An 18664-nucleotide genomic window follows, 5' to 3' on the forward strand; every position below is an offset into this window, starting at 1 on the left:
CACGCCCAAATCATGGATCACCCAATACGGTGAAAACTCACCTTTTCAATTCGTTTGTTAATTCCAGCCACGATCGCAGAACCAAATATGAAAGCATCATCACAATTGTCTTTCTCTACGATTCAGACAACATGTATCTTCTAAACTCTACAAAGATTACACATTAGTCATGGTGTTTCATGATCACACGGTGTTCCTGCCATGTACACTAATGCAAGTTAGAAAGAATAGAGCGTATTTGACCAAACTTGAAGGAGAACAAAAGCATATATATTTATGTGTGAACATCTGTTTAATTTCGATAGAGTATTCAGTTCTTCAGAAAATGTACCATTCGACTAACACTGAAAAACACATGGTATCACAGTCTGAACTTGACGTAAGACGACGAATGACGTTAGAACCGGTTCGTCACCATTACTGAAGGAGTTGATGAGCGTTGACAGGTGGAGGTGGTAGTTTTCTGATTTGTCGATTCTGGTAGTACTATAAGTATTCTATCGGATTAATGTCAAAAGAACATGCTGTCCACTGCAAAACAACCATGTAAGCACTATGCAGAAAGTTGTTTGTCAGGCTTTGCCATATTGTGTTCTTAGACAATGTCACGCCATTGCTGCTGGATAAATGGCAATACAACTCATTACAAAACTTTATACCTATATCTTCGAGCACTCACGTTGCCAGGAATAATCAAAAGACCCGTGTTTAGATTGCCTCAGAACACTACCCACACCATAGTGCTACCTGACAGACGTCAACGCAGTTCGGAGCTAAACGTTCACCTACTTGTCTGTAAACACGATCCCTGTTGTCAAACTGTTCAACTAAAACCTTCTTTCGTACATGAACACGCATCTACCACTCGCCTGGCCCATACCGACTGACGACGTCGGTTTTGAAGAGTCAGACTTAAAGCTGATGCGTTCTGAGGAAGGATCGTCGTTCTGAGGTAGAATCAACGTCGCCAGAACTCTTAATGTCAACTTATGCGGCGTCCTAGTTCTAGCATTCCCTTTCATGTAGCCCTTATGAAACCACTCCCCGAATGAATTGCACTGTAAAATAAAGTTCACCTTTACAAGCTTGTAAATCCTCTGTAAAGATGATGTTTACAAGACATTAAAATGATTGGAAAGATGATGTCTACAAGACATTTACAATTTGTAAAGATCCACATCCACAAGGGGAGATAACTGGTGGGTGATGGTAAAAACGGTCCGCAAGGCCTCAAATTCACACCTAATAAATCCCAAAGGCTAATCACAGTTTGACCCCTCGACATAATTAATTGTGTGTGATCATCAGCGGACTTGTTTGTATTGCTTGTATGTAACACTTTGCAGCTTACAGTTCCTTTGGGGCACTAGGTTACTCTGTAAGTTCTGAATATTCCGCCGTCTGAAAAGTATGAATTAGGAAGAAATTATAAAATGTGTGGATTTAGGTCATGTAATCACTGAAAATGTTTTCTTCAATTTTCACTTGGTATCTATAAATAGAAGCCCTGGTGACCGTTAATGCTATGCGCTCTATTGGGGTGCGGTTACGAATCTACGGAAGAGTATTAGGGCCACCTTAGTATTTCCTACGAAGGACTTATTATCACCTACGTAGGACGCAGTACGTTGACACGATTATTGTCGTGCGTCCAACAAATGATTAAACTCGGTGAAAAATGGCAAATTCTTTTAAAAACTTTTCACCAAAACGTAGCAGTTCACATGCACAATATTTGCACATGCTCTGCAGCAGTTTGATGAATCATCCTAGTGCAATTAATCTGCATAAGGTTTGCAGTTGTTACCCCACCTCAGCTTCGTTGTAACCATGTATACATATGTAACATATAGTGGGTGTTTTAAGTGAGTCTAGACTTTTGATGGATAGTGTAATTGTTGCATATTACTTTCATGTGTTGGACCGACTGTTGTACTTTACAGCCTCTCGTTCAGTTTGCCCTTTTGTTACGCGTAGCAGGTAGTTGATTGTTACATGTTGCACTTCGTTACATTTTTCTATTATGCCCTGGATATTTCAGAGGTCGTCGAACATTAGTCATAGTCTGATTGCACAGGCGTGTCTATCGGTGGCAATCTATGCGTTCTTATATCCTTATGCTTATAGAAACAACTATAATGACAATCTTTTGCAATTCCCTAGTGCTTTACGCCACATTCAACACTTTTCCACCAGAGTCATCTCAGCTTGTAAACATTTACGAAAAAAAAAAAAACGTAAACGAAGGTTATATCTGATCCAACCAAGCCTCATTTGAAGACAAGCAAAACTTTCGGAGGACGTGCCATAACGAGAATTTCATATCAGAAACTTCTTCCCCCTCCTCTGTCTGTGTCCGTGCGCGTATGTATCTGTGTGAGAGTGAGAGAGAGAGAAAAACCCATAACTGCAATTAGATCAAGGTCCACGTCACCCAAACGTAGCGCACACACACTAACACACACTAACACTGTGTATTAACTCCGCGTTAGTGTCATAAATGCGCATTGACATGTATTTATATTATCTAACATCCTGCATAACCAAATATTTCTCAGTTGAATAACTAAGATACTAAGTCCTACGTAGGAGATACCAAGTCCTACGTAGCAGATAGTGACACCGAATAGAAATTTCACCGCGGCCCTAATACGCTCCCGTACTTTCGTACGTATCATATCTAAAGTCATAATTTTAATCATCCTTGCACAAATAAAGTGTTGGTCAAGTACATTCCACAGAGGATGTTTATATGGAAAACTTAGAGATTTAAGGTAGATGATTTTGAAAATTTAATGCTGAATGTTTCAGACCTGCCGACAATTCTATTTCATACATGTCCAATTGTCTTCATACTGAATCTGGTGTAGTAACTCCCAAACAACTAATCCACCACTGCATACTGTTCTCTCTCTAGCCGCTTATACATAAATGTCGAAATGTACTTGTAAGTATTACTTTCAGGATAACTCCCCAAATTTGCACCTCACCTGGGTGCATGGGGGTTATGTTAAAGTGAAATTCATCGATACGTTTTCCCTGCAAACAGACTATACACCTCGCCATTAAAATAGAAACACGGTGTTATTAAAGGTTAAAATGAAAATTCATTTGTGGATACCATTTTCTGATGAAACAAGGAACTGAAGTTCGGTATAACCAGACATGTTTGTGGTGTCTATTTTCACTTTCACACCAGAAAATTAGCATCGGCTGAAAAGTAGGTCATTCTCTGAGCATAAAGATACTCGATGTTTCGGTATGAATTTTCTCATAATTCATTGGGCGGTGTGGTAGACAAGTGGTCGGTTTGAGAGTGGTAATATATAAATCTCTGTGACAATGAGTTGAGGTTGTCACTAAATACATTTTACACAATGTTTATATTTTTCCATACTCAGTAACCTTTTTCTGTCACACGTGGGGTAACTCTCAAAGCATGCGCCGTTGACGCATGGTGCAGTCTCAGCCTCCAGCCGAACTGCTTACTCAGCCAAGGTGTAATATATTTCCTTATGTTGTACTCTAACATTAGTCTGTCTCACGTTCTCTGAACCATACAGTCTGCCATGGGCTCCTTTGCAATTTAAATAGGTTTGTTTTGGACCATATATCTTATATTAAACATTTGTCTATTCTAACGTGCACACAAGTGTGTAAATATACGGGTTCAGTTCACTGGGTTTTACGACATATTTGTTAAATGCCACATCTAATGTCATGAACTATAACAGATTTAATTAATACACACTGCAGCTTTGGCTGTAGCTAGGTAGCAGGCTGTTCATGGTGGTTGTACTTCTGCCTCCATAGATCTTTCTAAACTAATATCATGAATGCGGTGTCAAAGTGTCCGGCAACGCATTGATGTATATCATTATTACAACTAAGGTCCATCCTGCATGCATGCTCCCATGTTCAATGGAGTTCAGCCAACTTCCCGGGGATCATACAACATTCACTAGGCACACAGTTTATTGTGGCTAAAGGTGGGTACAGGACATGAAAACAAGACAGATATGCTGATTTCATCTTTCCTATTGGCTTCAAATGACTGGAACTACAGGATAGGAGCATGCAAATAGTCTACTGTATGTGTTGTCAGTATTATAATGTGTTATTGTCCTTCATCATCGTCCTGTCCTTCACAGTCGGTAACATCATCATCATCATCACCACCAATGAGGTTCTGTAGCCAAGGCTTGTGTTTGTAAAATTTGGAAAACACATCATCAAACACATTCCTCGAGATTTGCAATTCATGTGTCTTTGGACCCCACTGCAAATGCTACAGATCGAACAAACGTCTCTTTCAACTTGCTCCAGATGTTTGTTCATGTTTTGTTTTCAGGCTCGTTTCATGTACAGCCACGTTCATTCAATTGGTCTTTATTCCGCTCATAGACACCTGAATGCACTTGTCATGTACCTTGCTCTTCCAGATATCATATTTCCTACGTTTGAAGGATGAATTACTAGGAAACTGTTTTCTCCTAACGGTGTGTAACAAGAGTTAGCTGCACATGGAGTGGCGCAGTTAAGGGTATATAAGGGTTACTCAATTTGAATTGGCTGTTCTCGCTGAAGTGTATCACGTACACTTTACAATATGAATTCTTGTTTTCATTTCCTCAATATGTTTGCATTTTATAATGAAACTATGTTCATATGTTACAGGCGTTGGTTACTCTTGTGATATATGTAAGATGCGCATCTGTTATGGCTGCATCCTTCCTGTACAGCCATGGTAATACAAGTCTGTATATTGAAATGAAGCGAATTTGCACATCGTAGACCATTGTTGAGCTGAGGAGCAGTGATAATACTTTTATTTATGTATTGAAATGAATTAATCACAATATATATGTATATGTGGGAAGCTGAAGAGCCATTATAACGCTTCTGTTCAGGTTTGGAATTGAATGAATAACAATATATTTGTATATATGTTTGGGCTGAAGAGCCGTCATAATACTTCTCATCATGTCTTGAAATGAATAACTAACTATATATTTGTATACATCTTATGCTAAGAGCCATCATGTTATTCACGCATCAGCATGTGTGATGTTCTAAATATGTTGCTGGCTGAAGAGCCTTTATAATACTTGAGATGAGATATATTCATACAGAGTGATATAGTCATCACTAGTTGTTGTGGCAAAAATCACATTGGGCTGAAACACTCTCACCAAAGTTTATATCCATTTATCAACCGTTCAACCGTTGTAAAACAGTGGACGAGAGGTTCAGAAAAACTACAAAAGAGACACGAATTACCTTTTGAGTAAACAGTACAATTGAACCTAATGAAGTGCACAAATATTCAAACCCTTCATTTCCAAATGAGCAAATAAGCAATTACGTCTAATAAGTTTTCTGGTATCTCGTTTGGACATAGAAGCAAGAAGAATTGAAGAAGGTACTCTCATCTGTGTTCTGCCATGACTCGGTGTGTTTCGCTCGCAACATGGAGGCCTTCTGACTGCCTGAGCCCATGTGCTTCTGATCATGTGATCAGATTGCCAGGATGTAAATTGTTATCAATTTGAAAAAGTTTAGTCAGCAACATGGATTCGAACCTACAACCCTTGTGTTTCTAAATGGTTAATGTCATAATTCAGTGAACAATCCTTTACACCACAGGCAGTTGCACAGATGTGTTGACAATTTTAAATATTAAAATAAACCTTTACTTCTTTACTTAAAATCAAGATGAGTGTTCAGTGTTCTGCACGAACACTAATTTCGTATGCCTTGGAGGCTGAAGAGCCATTATAATACAGTTACTTTGAAACTTGTTTTGTGGTTGTTGGAAAGCCCTTATTATGCTATGTGAGAGGGAAATACATATTACAAAACACTTTATTTCCTCAATACTATTGTTGGTGATAGCATATTTCCCTGTTTGAACGACAATATCACAATAAATCGTAAGGTAAGGTGTATCCCTACACATGTACACATGTAAAGTATCATATATCTAAGGTGAACATAGTCTGTTGTAGACCCTCCAGTACAGGTTGTTGTTGCATACGTTGAGGGAACACGGTTCCAGAGTTTTCTTCATGGAAGTTTATCTCCGGTTTTACGTGTCAGGCTTCAGCAACGGACTGTTACGCTGTGATAAACACGTGTAATACCTTGTTTGGGTGAAAGAATTGTCAGTGCGATTATGAAGAGATTGTGACAAGAACATAAACTAGGCCGTGCTTGCTAAGCAGCGTGTCCCAATGTTGATCATGGATGTGTTTTGTTGTTATTGAAAGTAACGGTGTTATGTAAGAGAACAGCCATCTTCTGTCATCACTTGTATCCATCTCAGGGCTCTCCTTATCGTGTAAATAATTCTGTAAGTTGTGGTTATTGCAAAGTCCACCAGAAGACGGGGTGCTGCCATAAGAGAGAAGTTGTTCTCTTCATTCCAGTTTTCACTTGGGGCATCCCTAGTGGACCCACTGAAACCTTTCCGGGATACCAGTTTCTTCTGAGTTTTTGCAAATCAGGAGAATCTTGAAATAAAAGACCACAGTCATCATAAGATGGCATGGTTGAGAGGTGTTCTTCTCCACACGTATTAAATGATGTGTGTTAACTGGATACATCTGTCTCGCCAAAGTCGTGATGGGTTGTTGATCCACGGGGTTATTGAACAGAAGCTGATAATGACAGCTCCTTCGTTGTGTATGACCTTCGCTGTCGTGCAAGTTTTTGTTCAAGACAGTCACTGAGAGATTACGAAGATGACGTAATTGCATAAACAGATCAGTCCTAGCTGGCTGTTGACATTAAGTCGTCCAGGTTAAACACATTCACCACATTGAGGTCCAGAAACGCCTTCTCTTCCAGGTTGGAAGGAATGCTTAGATATATGAAATTCAACATAAAGATGTAACATGGGTTTGAATGACGTTATACAAGGGATGCCATCGTTTGTAGAGCCACATAATACGTTCAACATAAGGTTTAATGTTCATCCATTCTAGAAACTGCTTCATGATAATCAGGGTAAATGGGTGTAACAGTTTAAATCCATCACCCACATGTTGGTACTGTTGCTGTTGCTGCTGCTCCTTGAGATCTTCTGACTGTTTTCTTCGAATATGGCCGGACTAGTCATGAGCCCAAAGATACTGTTTAGAGTGTTTGTTTGTGTGTTTTAGGCGTTTGTGTAGATGGTTCGTCTTTTTGAACTGTTTTTTTTATCCCCAGGGTTCAATTTGGTCCTTGTAGAACTAGTTGGGGAATGACAGGGCACGGAGATACTTCCCAGGTTCTATCCAACAGTTGTGCACTTGCAACGGCAAGAGATTGATTAGTCTCTCTTGTGACATTGTGACATTCTTCTGGTAACAGAACTGTCAAGAAGAACCTGAGGTTTACCTTTCTATCTCAGGGCAGAGACAACTTTCCTGGGCCCAGCCATATATAAGAAGAATACAACACTATCCTAAGTTAGTAACCCATTCCTATATATACTATTAAAAAACGCATAGCTGTGTTGTTTTATTTCAAAATGAACGTTTTACCATTTGTATGGTATAGACAGCATATCCATCAATATTTGTAACTGGTACACCTAGTGCACATTTCGCATCCTTAAAGAGGACAAATGTTGAAAATGTTGACTTTGATGCTCTGTCGAGGAAATGAGGAAAGCATCATAATGAGTTTTAGGAAATTGGCATTCGTTAAGAAGAATTTTCAGCATGCCACGTCTTGATGCTCCCACCAGACACATCGCCATCGGAAGGCTGCACGCGTGAGAGACACAATTCTGAGTTACACACACACACACACACACACAAGCACGCACATACGCACGCACGCACGCACACACACACACACACGGCTCTTCAGATGGTTAATGAAAGTGGCATGAACTGAATAGCAGGTACTGATGCGTGGCCGTCGGCTTGTACAAGATATCCGTTTTCAGTTGGTTGCCTTGCTTCAGAACTTTTACATCCAACAATGATTTAACCCTTCCACACTACTACACTTCATGCGCTACTCTGGTGATAGGATATGTAGAAGAATTGTGACATACCAAAGTAGCGACTTCAGTGGATGAAAAGACAGCAAAACATGTTACTGAAACATGGAAGAATATCTGGACAATTGTTTTCTTATTTGGATATCAACTGTAGAAGAGTTAAATTATTCTTTTGAATATTTTGAATATTGTTGATTCGACCCAGATTTCTTTCACCGTGGAATTCGATGAAGAGGAGACGTGTACACACACACACACACACACACACACACACACACTAACACACACACTAACACACACACACACTAACACACACACACACTAACACACACACTAACACACACACTAACACACACAAACGCACACACACACACAAACGCACAAACGCACTAACACACAAACACACTAACACACACAAACACACTAACACACACAAACACACTAACACACACAAACACACTAACACTAACACAAACACAGAGTTCTTGTTTTACACACTAACACACCCAAAAACACTGGCACTAACACACATAAACTAACACTAACACTAACACACACACAGAGTTCTTGTTTTACGGATTTTTGTAAAGTAGGAGGGAATAAAATCTATAAAAGATCACCAGTCAAATAATATTCCTTCTAAATGTTAAAAATATTTTTTACGTTTGTCAATTTTTCTGGGTATATGGTTAAAAAACAATGAAAAGTTTACTTTTGTTTGGTAACTAAATCTTTGACAGATAAACACATTAAGACCGTCCTTTTAGCAGTGAAAATCAAGTTTTTTTCTCATTGTTAAAAACATACGACTTCGTAAAACAAGAGATAAAACTGACTTGGCCTTACTCCATTATACCTTTGCTTCTACTTCAGTATAATAAGCTTGGCTGTTTTGTTTTATTTTTTGCCCTGACATATAAACATAAGAGTGAGTGAGTAAGTTTAGCTACACTTAGCAATATTCCAGCTATATGGCGGTGGTCTGTAAATAATCGAGTCTGGACCAGACAATTCAGGGTCCAACAACATGAGGATAAAATATCTGCGCAACTGGGTTGACATGTGTCAACCATGTCAGCGAACCAGAACACCCTATCCTGTCAATCGCCTTCTACGACAAGCATAGTCACCTTTCAAGGCAAGCATGTGTTGCTGAAGCCCTATTCTACGCCGGAATCCTCACGGATAAATCTTGTATAAATACAAGGATATTCACTAAATACAAGACGCCCTTTGTGTCTTCACATTCTGGTTATTAGATTACCTTTTAAAAAAACACAAGACAGTGGCCAGGTAGAATGTATGGATCTACTCTACAGTTCTTGTGGAAGACCTGATGGCCTGTGACAGAACTTTCAGAACTCACAACGCTCTATTCTTTAGAAATCGCCAACGGCGGTACATAAGATAAACGTACATACATTTACATAACATACAAGACAGCAGCTTACACGGTAGTAAGATGTAAGATAGCGATTTCACTTTTTAAATACTTTAATTCAGTAATTTAGAAAGGCATTTAAGGTCGCTTATGCTGGTAGTAGACAAGAGGTTTTTAAGGATTGACAAATTTGGGAATTCTAGGTATTTCGCGTTCAGAGACTGTTGTTGCAGTTGGAGAAAAGCTTCACATCTAAACAAATAGTGAAACTCATCTCCAACAGCATTGATACACAAAACGGACATTGTCGCTCTTCACGTGGAATACCCAACCATCGACCAGTCTCAATTGGCACATTTTGGTTAGATGTTCTAAACTTCAAAGTAGGGTAGTACATAGTTTTTGGAAGAAGAAGATAGTTTTCTAAGATTGGTTGGGTTTTGAAATATTTATAGTAATCCCCCTTAAAATCAACTTGAGACGTCCAATTTGGAAAGAACTGCGCTCTGTAGGTGTTGTCGACCACTGAGATATGCCATGCCATGCCATGAGGGTGCCTCTACTCAGAAAATGAATCCCTAATTACTCCCTGTAGATATTTTGTGATGTAGTTCACACGAGATGTAGTTCTATGGGAGTGAACCATTGGACCCACGTTTGGAAGGAATCTAGTCCGTCGGCGTGACGAGCTAACGTATTAAGTACAATCCATTTGATTTCATTTTAGACAGATGCACTGCTCACTAACACAAAATCTAATAACCACAACAAACCCATATTTTCCACAGTCGCATGAAATCGATAAACCAAGTTTAATGATTTAAACACTCGATTCAAAACGAAGTTTATTAACAAACGATCATTATATTGTTGTCAATTTTTGTCGTATTTTTTAAGATGGGGACAACTTGTTGGTGGAACAGTCAGGTGTGCCAGCTGCGCATGTGGAATGTAAATTTCACCACACACGAGTGTTCTATACCTAGCTGAATTCCAGTGTGGAAAGGTAGTGATGAAAAACAGGAACATGTTTAACACGTTTTACATTTTGCACCTGGTTTAGGTTTTGATTAACATATTCATTTCTCTTAAAAGTCTTTTGTTGGAAATGAATGGCATGCCTTTGATATACATTACAAATTCTTTCAAATCGCGATTGTCAAGACTTTTCACTAAAACTTATTTCGCAAACTTAGTTCTCTAAAATGCGTCGTGTTGACTTCTGACAAGTCTTTACTTTACTTTACATCAAAATTGTAGTTGCTGATTTAAAGAACAATTAAAGATTGTTTGTCTGTCTGTATTGAACAAGACTTGCTTCCAACGTTGCTTTTACCGTTACGCTGCACCCAGCTAAGGGGCCAAGTCTATCTAGCGTCAATTGTTTAGTTCTCTACTGATGCCAATATCCTACGGAATATTATCTTATGTTAGTTTTCATCTTCTTTACCGACACACTATTGAGGTGACATAGGGTTTAACGTCGTACTGGAAAATATCAGACTCATGGCGACGTGAATGCGTGTGTATGTGTGGCTGCTTATACTAGCCAAGACTTCGCCTGGTTTAATAGTCCTAGCTCACTGAGACACCACGAGGCAGTTAATCACAAATGATATTGAATATCTTTCTTAGACACATTATAGCCCGAGCCGTCCTTGCTGTACCCATACCCTCAGCGCCACACATGGACCAAGAAGTACCATATTTTAACGTCTTTTTGTATGACACGGCCGGAGTTACGCTCTTCAAAGGGACCGACATACTGCTATGGTTCATTTGTTCGAGTCTCCATTGATATCTTAATATTCCATTAACGTTGAACCGGAATGTCGTCAGAATGGGAAATTCTGGAGAATACTGGAAATTCGGCCTGATATGAAAAACGTTTTTATCAAATTCCGAACGCATTCCATCTATTCGAATGAATTATTGTAAAATTCCCGTTTATAGTGAACATGTCGATCGAGATACATTCGGTGTGGAAAAATATCACCCGCCATTTGAGGTACATTCGAACTGCATTCTAAGCATTTTAACTGCATTCTCTTTGCACTCTAACTGTATTGTAAATATTCTAGACATACACGAGGGAGAAAAAAAAAGAAAAGTCACTTCAAATTTTATTTTAACATTCCCTCTCGAATGACTTCGAATTTTGGATTTATTTATGTGACTGATTCTCCTTGATTTTTGACAGTTTGTCATTTCGGTATAAGAGTGAAGGAGTCTTAAGGTGAAGCACCTTCGGGATACGACACGACGTTGTCGACCATCAATCACATACCCTGGGCACGTCACTAGACACATAAAACAAACTTTAAGGATATTTGGTATGTAAGAACTTAAGAACCTAGAGGGTTGTACTTACAGTAGTGATAGTAGTGTTCGTCACATGAATGTTGCATGAACTAATCGAACACGTGATTGTTGAGAGGTCGTATATATTTAATTTTCAATCCGTAAATTTACTGACTGCATAAACGTGTCATCTGAGCGTTACAGCTGCATCACGTGACCGTCCCCTGAGTGTATAAAAGAGAAACGGTTCGAAAAGGAGTTTATCCGAGAAATTCTCACAGATACATCTACAACGAAACACTTCCAGAATGATCCTACAAGTAGTACTATTCCTCGCTTGCCTGTCTGGTGCCATTGCCGGTGTCTGTTGTCCTCCATCCCGTTTCAACGCATTCCAGTACGTCACCAGTGTCAACTCTACCACAAGAATACGTGTAAGTATAGATTTCTGTTAATCTTCCTTGGCTTATGAAGAAACTCACTCCTTTTCGTAGACTGAATCTGCGTGGGGATGGGCGGTCCAATAGTCTAGAGGTTAAAGAGTTAGCTCGTCACTCCTAAGACTCAGGATCGATCGGGCATAATGGGTACACGTGGGTAAAATGTGCGAAGACCACTTTTGGTGTACCCGTCGTGAAATGTTGTTAAAAGTGGCGTAAAACCATACGTAGCACACACTGACTGGCATGGCGATATAATGTCATCCTATTTTGAAATCATCTTTACCATTATGAAGCAGAAAATTAAAATATAGCAGGAAAGAATCTTTTGATTTGTCATGTTTTGGCACACTCATTGACCGACAGAGTGACCGTATTCTTAAGAGAGAGGAGCGTTATCTGAATGCTTGTTGTCTTGCAGTATAGTGCATGAATTGTTATTGTTATAATCGTAACGTATAACGTCAGGCGTTCTTTCAAAAATCGGTCCCTGTACCGACAATTGCCATTATCAACCCATAGGCCCCGAGGGTCCACTGAATAACGTTTACATTTGTATCTTACCGAACGAATCAGTGTTAATTTTGATCTGTTTGAAGCATGGCTATCGGATCGTACATATGTCTGCATGTGAGAATCAAACGATTCAAATCTTGCATCTAGCTGTTTTCTCCGCAAATATGGTCCTAGCACAACCACCGCGTTGTAATTGCCCTTTTTAATATTCACAACGACTACATTGTCAAAAATGTATTTATTAGGATGAGAGCCAAATCTTGTCATAGACACAGTTAAATTTTGGAAGGGAAACAAGAGAAATATATATCTCTCTTCCAACGAATTGCATTCGCAAAATATCAATAATTTCCGTAAATCAAGCGTATTTATTAGGATGAGAGGCAAATCTTGTCATAGGCACAGTTAAATTTTGGAAGGGAAACAAGAGAAATATATATCTCCCTTCCAACGAATTGCATTCGCAAAATATCAATAATTTCCGTAAATCAAGCGTGATTCAGTGTTATTGGAGATAAAGAAATACTTCCACAAATAAGTTCCTACTTGGATTTGGGTACATTGCAATGTACCTCGCTCGTTAGAGGCTTACATTGAAAATAACAAAAGAGCGCTTAGCCAATCTGCAAATGACATTTAGGTGTGAGATACGATAACATAAATAAGCTTTGGGTTTTTTTTTATCCTCTTTATTACATCATAGGCTGGTACAAAAACCACCTGGGTAATCGTATCTGTGTTTATTGTTTCATTAGTGAATAATATGTTTCTTATCATTCAGGATGTTTTGTTTTCTACTTAATTCATGTATTCAAATCTGTATAGAATTGGAAAAGACCAGAGTTCGTGAGATCTGCAGCTGTGTCATTAATTAAAAAGAAAATTGCACTAGGAAACGTGATTAACAGTGTCATCATAATCACACACACACACACACACACACACACACACACACACACACACACACACACACACACTCGTATACACACACACGTACTGCAATTTCGCTGAGTACAACGTGAAACATACTGAGAAATAAACAGAGGATCACAGAAAAAAATCCTTTAATATTTTCCAGTGTTATTGTTAATATCTGGACTAAGAGGTAAAGCATTTAGAAACAGGTGTGGCATGTATCTTGTTCCAGGCTGTACTAGGCATTACTACAGCATTGTAACTGTTGGGGACACCAGAAACATGCTTCACACATTGTACCCATGCATTGATTGGAACCTGTGTATTCGGAGTAACAAACGAATGCTTCAACCACTATGCTACAATACCGCCCCTGTTCAGGGCTGAAGCATTGACACTGTAATTGGGAGTTCTTGAAATGCCATGGCCACCTTTGGATTTGCATGAACTTTTTCACCAAATTTCTTTATTCATATATTTCTACGATGACATTATCTCCTGGACACATGTTTTCAGGGCTTGTATTACATGGTCTACGACGGTCCCAACGAACGATACCTTCTCACTGGCGACCGCCTTAAGAATTTATACGGCACAACCAAAGTAATCTACGACTACAAGAAGGTGAGGGGACAAACGATGTGCTTTACGACTGGACTTGATTGATTGTTTGTTTGACGCCGCACTCGACAATATTTCATCTGTTTTGATCGGAAGTGGATCATGCAATCCAGTGATCAACTGCATGAACATTGATCGTCGCAGTTGGCATACCATGGCATGTGTCAACCAAATCTGTGAAACTGGATCCATGATAAACTGCAGCATGGTATCCCAGTGCAAAACAACGAAACAGTTTAACTTACTTTTATGTAACTTTCTTTCGTTCCTTTGTTTTTAAGGGTGAAGATTATTCTCTTAATTATTTTCAATTTCAAGACATATACGTCTCTCTTTGATGATAATTATGACTATAAGTCTATGTCAAAAAGAGTCTTTGTTTAACATTTCGAAACAATATTGTTTGCTTACAGGGAATCGCTTACAATATCGACGTGCAGAAACGCTCTTGTACAACATTCCCCCTTCATGGAAAATTCGAGGATCAGGAGAGCGTTTGTGTTCCACGTAAGTCATTTCAAAGTATATGTTTCAATATTCTGTCCATAGAACACAACCTTCGATCAAAATTTAGAGTAGACATCCCATTAATTTGAATTTCTGAAGAGCACACTAAAACGGCCGTGTAACGTTAGGAATAGATTGTGTGTCGTCACACCATCAATCACTTGTTTACCTGGCATAGATGGCCTGTCGGCGGAAAATTGGTACTTGGAGAGATAAATCATGTGATTATCCGGGGTAGTAATGATCAGAATGTAAATATATACATGCACTTAATAGATGAAAACGATTTACGACTTCTTTTAGATTGCAAGAACATTGATGATTCATTTGTGACCAATAATTTATATTTCGAAGTCTTCCTAGAATATTGTGTCAAACAACAAACAAACAACAAACAAACAACAAAGAAACCACCCATATATGAAATGATCGCATCCTGTCTTGAATTCAAAATTGCCGCTGTTCACTAAGCGGAAAATGGGTACCCGGCGGGTGCCGTTTACCACTGTCCTTCTAACACCGAACGGACTGCTTGGGTTATTCGAGGTTTTAACTGCACGCTTTGGTCAAGATATTAAGTTATATTTACTCAATATGGGATTATTATCGTTATCTTAACTAATAATATTTAATCTCAGGCGACGCTGTGTACACCAGTCGTTCAGCATATGGCTTCGATCAAGGCGCGCTCCCTTCATGGTCATACGAGTACAACAGGACCCATCCCGACGGGAGGAACCAGAATATCGTGACAACTGTGACGAAGGAAAACTGCATACCAATAGTCACCACAACGATCTCCACAGACGCAGCAGGTTGGTATAGGGGAGTTAGGGGTGAATGAGTGTGTGAGTGTGTTTAGTTTTACCCCGCTTTTAGCAATATTCCAGTAACATCAAGGCGGGTGACACCAGAAATGGGTTTCACACATTGCAGCCATGTGGGGATTCGAACCTGGGTTTTCCGCGTGACAAGTTGACGCTTAACCAGTTGACTTACCGATAGTAGTTAATATTTAGCGTCACATCGCAACATTTTAAAAGTAATAAATTCAGAGTGCAAAAACCTGTCGTCTATGAACAGTAAAATATGTAGTTTTACTTTATTATAAAGAATAGTTTGACAAGCTCAAATTTATTAAAACTGGTGTCACTTGCTTAATCATTTCCAAACTTGCTTGAGGCCATACGGGCTTATATTACTTTTTCAACCTGCATGGTCCCCAGCCGGATTTACATAAGCACTTCGGCAGTATGGGTGAGTGAGGGGTGAAAGGAGAGTTTACTGAGTGGGTGACCGCAATACTTAGTGAGTGAGTGTTTGACTGAGCTGTCATTAGGACAGTGGTCCAGCAAATAAAGTCATCAAGGCTTGGATTAGAACTGGTCTTCACTGACCTATGTTGGTCGTAAGAGGCGACTAACGATATTAACTGGTCAGGATCACTCACTTGCTTGACATATGCCGTCGTATCCCAAATACGGAGTTAAATGTTGGTGAAGTCACGATTATTTACAGACCACTGTCACATAGTTTGAATATAACCGAGGGCAGCGTTAAACAATAAACAGAAAGTCAAACTAATATACACTTTCTCTCCAGGAGGAAACTCTCTTCACATTCTCGGATACAACGACTTCTATCCAGGCATCCGAGATATCAGCATGTTGGAAATTCCGTCATACTGCCGTGCCTGATACTGTAAGTAAATCGAAAATAAAGACCGCTTTTGGTAATCCAGTGAGTCCAGTGCAGCAGATTGTAACATATCACTCAATAATATACATACAAACATTCACTGTGTGAAAAAAAATAACAATGTTTCAACGAACATCATATATCCACATTTCTGTAACTGACACAAATGTAATACCAAATACTATACCGGATTAGATTTGGTCTTCGGATTAGAATAGGTCTTCAGTAACCCATGATAATGAGAAGCGACTAACGGGATCCGGTGGTCAGGCTCGACTGACTTGGTTGACAGACGTCATCGTTTTCCAGATGCGTAGATTGATGCTTGTGCTGTTGATCACTGGATTGTTTGGTCCACACGCGATTACAGACAGCTACCATGTAGCTGGAATTTTGCAGATACGGCGTAAAGCTTTGCACTCAATCGCAAATTGAGTAGTATTAAATACTTCCTTTTCTTGCTATGGCAGATTCAACATAAACGTATTCTTTTTCTGTGTCACCCATTCAATATAATTAGACACACTCTTGCGACCCAAACATTTGTGAATTAATTCCATGCACTAATATTTTTATTTCAAGACAGCACATGGTACTACATTTGATTAAGCTCATGAATGTGGTACAATTTAACATCTAAAAACGACTTTCGTACAAAAATACCCCAGTGGTTAATCGGGCTCGATTTTCCATATGGGTACAGTATGTAACTAGGATGTACATGAGCCTATGTATTTTTTTTTCTGTTTCAGATTATTCCGGAAAAGAACGACCAGGAACTCTCGTGCGTCTCTATGAAAATCACTATGTTTTTTTATATCATTAAATCTATTAGGGATGGCAATATTGTGGAAATCCGTAGATTTAAATGCAAATTAATTGACCCTGGACCCTGTTATCGCATATGTCTCTCCATACCCCCAGCTGACTTTCAGCTGAAATTTTTTTCACCCCTTGCCATCCCTGTAAAAATACGAAAATGTGTCTTATTTTGTATTCATGCTTATCGAGAATGCAACACGTCTCAGAATCGGAGCCATACAATCCTGTGAACAACAGCATGAGCATCGAAATCAGCAGGTGGTATACGATGGCATGTGTCAATCAAGTCAGCGAACCAGACCATCTGATCCCATTAGTGGCCTCTTACGACAAGCATAAGCTACTGAAGATCAATTTTAACGAGGATCTTCACGGGTGCTATGTGCAATCATATGTTTGAACAGTTTCCTCTTCAACTTGGAAGGCACAAACTCTAAGGAAGTTTACATCACTGTATACGTCACTACTTAGGCCTGGCTACTCAAGGAAACATTTAACTAAAGCAATACCCTGCACACCTAAATCTCCAAGAGTGAGTGAGAAAGTGTAGTTTTACACCACTTTTAGCAATATTTAGGCAATGCAGGGGCATTGTACCCTTGTGGGGTGATCAAACCCGGGTCAGTCATTACCACCGAAGCTTTAGCCACTGTGCAACCCCAACGAACCTAAATCTTCAAGAACAATTAGCATGTGAACAAATTATCTGAGCGTGTAACACAAGTCAAAACAGTGAGAATACAACAATCTCGTTGCCAGTTGACTAGGTTCCGTCCTATTGGGCAACCTGTAATGCAAAAACCAGTCCTGAATTTAAGACTAATTCATATATCTGGATTCATAAATATTAATCATTATGATCCGGTACACGTGAGCACTTGTATATTCCTTCAACACTACACTCCTTCTGATCCTTTCCAACACGTCGTACAGCGTGCACTGTCGTACAGCGAACTCTTACAAACGGAAACCTGGAAATCTCAAAACGAAGCTCTGTCGCTAGAAGGGTTTGCTAGTCTGGTACGGAAATGACATTATATCAATCTCATTGTGCAGTATAGAACTACACTGAGTAAGCGTAACACATAACAAACACATAATAGATGGAACTAGCGAGCTAGATGCATTGTGAATCATTTTACGTCCACATCAAACAGTGACAATCTGTGACGTCTTAGTTATGGGCTTTAGTCTGTTTACAATGAAAACGTACCAATGAATTTCACTTTAAGCACAAAAGTAAAAACGTCTGGTAAAGTGGATCACAGAATTTTATTCATCTTCCGCTAACAGTTGTTTCAGAAACGATCATAAGTTCAAGTCGGTATTCTTGGTTTGTATTACAAGGGCGTAATCACAGTAACTGGAACAGTTAAAAACAGGCACGTGCGGTACATGATGAGTGTTGACTTAGACCAACGCTACTACCCATTTCATTGATTGGTGTTTCATTGAGTGTGCATACCC

The 18664-nt window shown here is 39.2% G+C and overlaps 1 protein-coding gene across 1 annotated transcript; it reads left to right on the top strand.

Annotated features, from left to right (window-relative positions):
* Window positions 1–11926: 11926 nt before the first annotated feature.
* LOC137268280 (ependymin-related protein 2-like) lies at window positions 11927–17355 on the top strand. Its single transcript, XM_067802823.1, has 6 exons — window positions 11927–12112; window positions 14066–14173; window positions 14584–14677; window positions 15316–15492; window positions 16280–16378; window positions 17128–17355. Exons 1-5 carry the CDS (start codon window positions 11987–11989, stop codon window positions 16372–16374), a joined length of 600 nt encoding a protein of 199 aa, XP_067658924.1. The 5' UTR covers window positions 11927–11986; the 3' UTR covers window positions 16375–16378; window positions 17128–17355.
* The last annotated feature ends 1309 nt before the right edge of the window (window positions 17356–18664 follow it).

The sequence above is a fragment of the Haliotis asinina genome, chromosome 16 (assembly GCF_037392515.1).
Source record: "Haliotis asinina isolate JCU_RB_2024 chromosome 16, JCU_Hal_asi_v2, whole genome shotgun sequence".
Classification (NCBI taxonomy): domain Eukaryota; kingdom Metazoa; phylum Mollusca; class Gastropoda; order Lepetellida; family Haliotidae; genus Haliotis; species Haliotis asinina.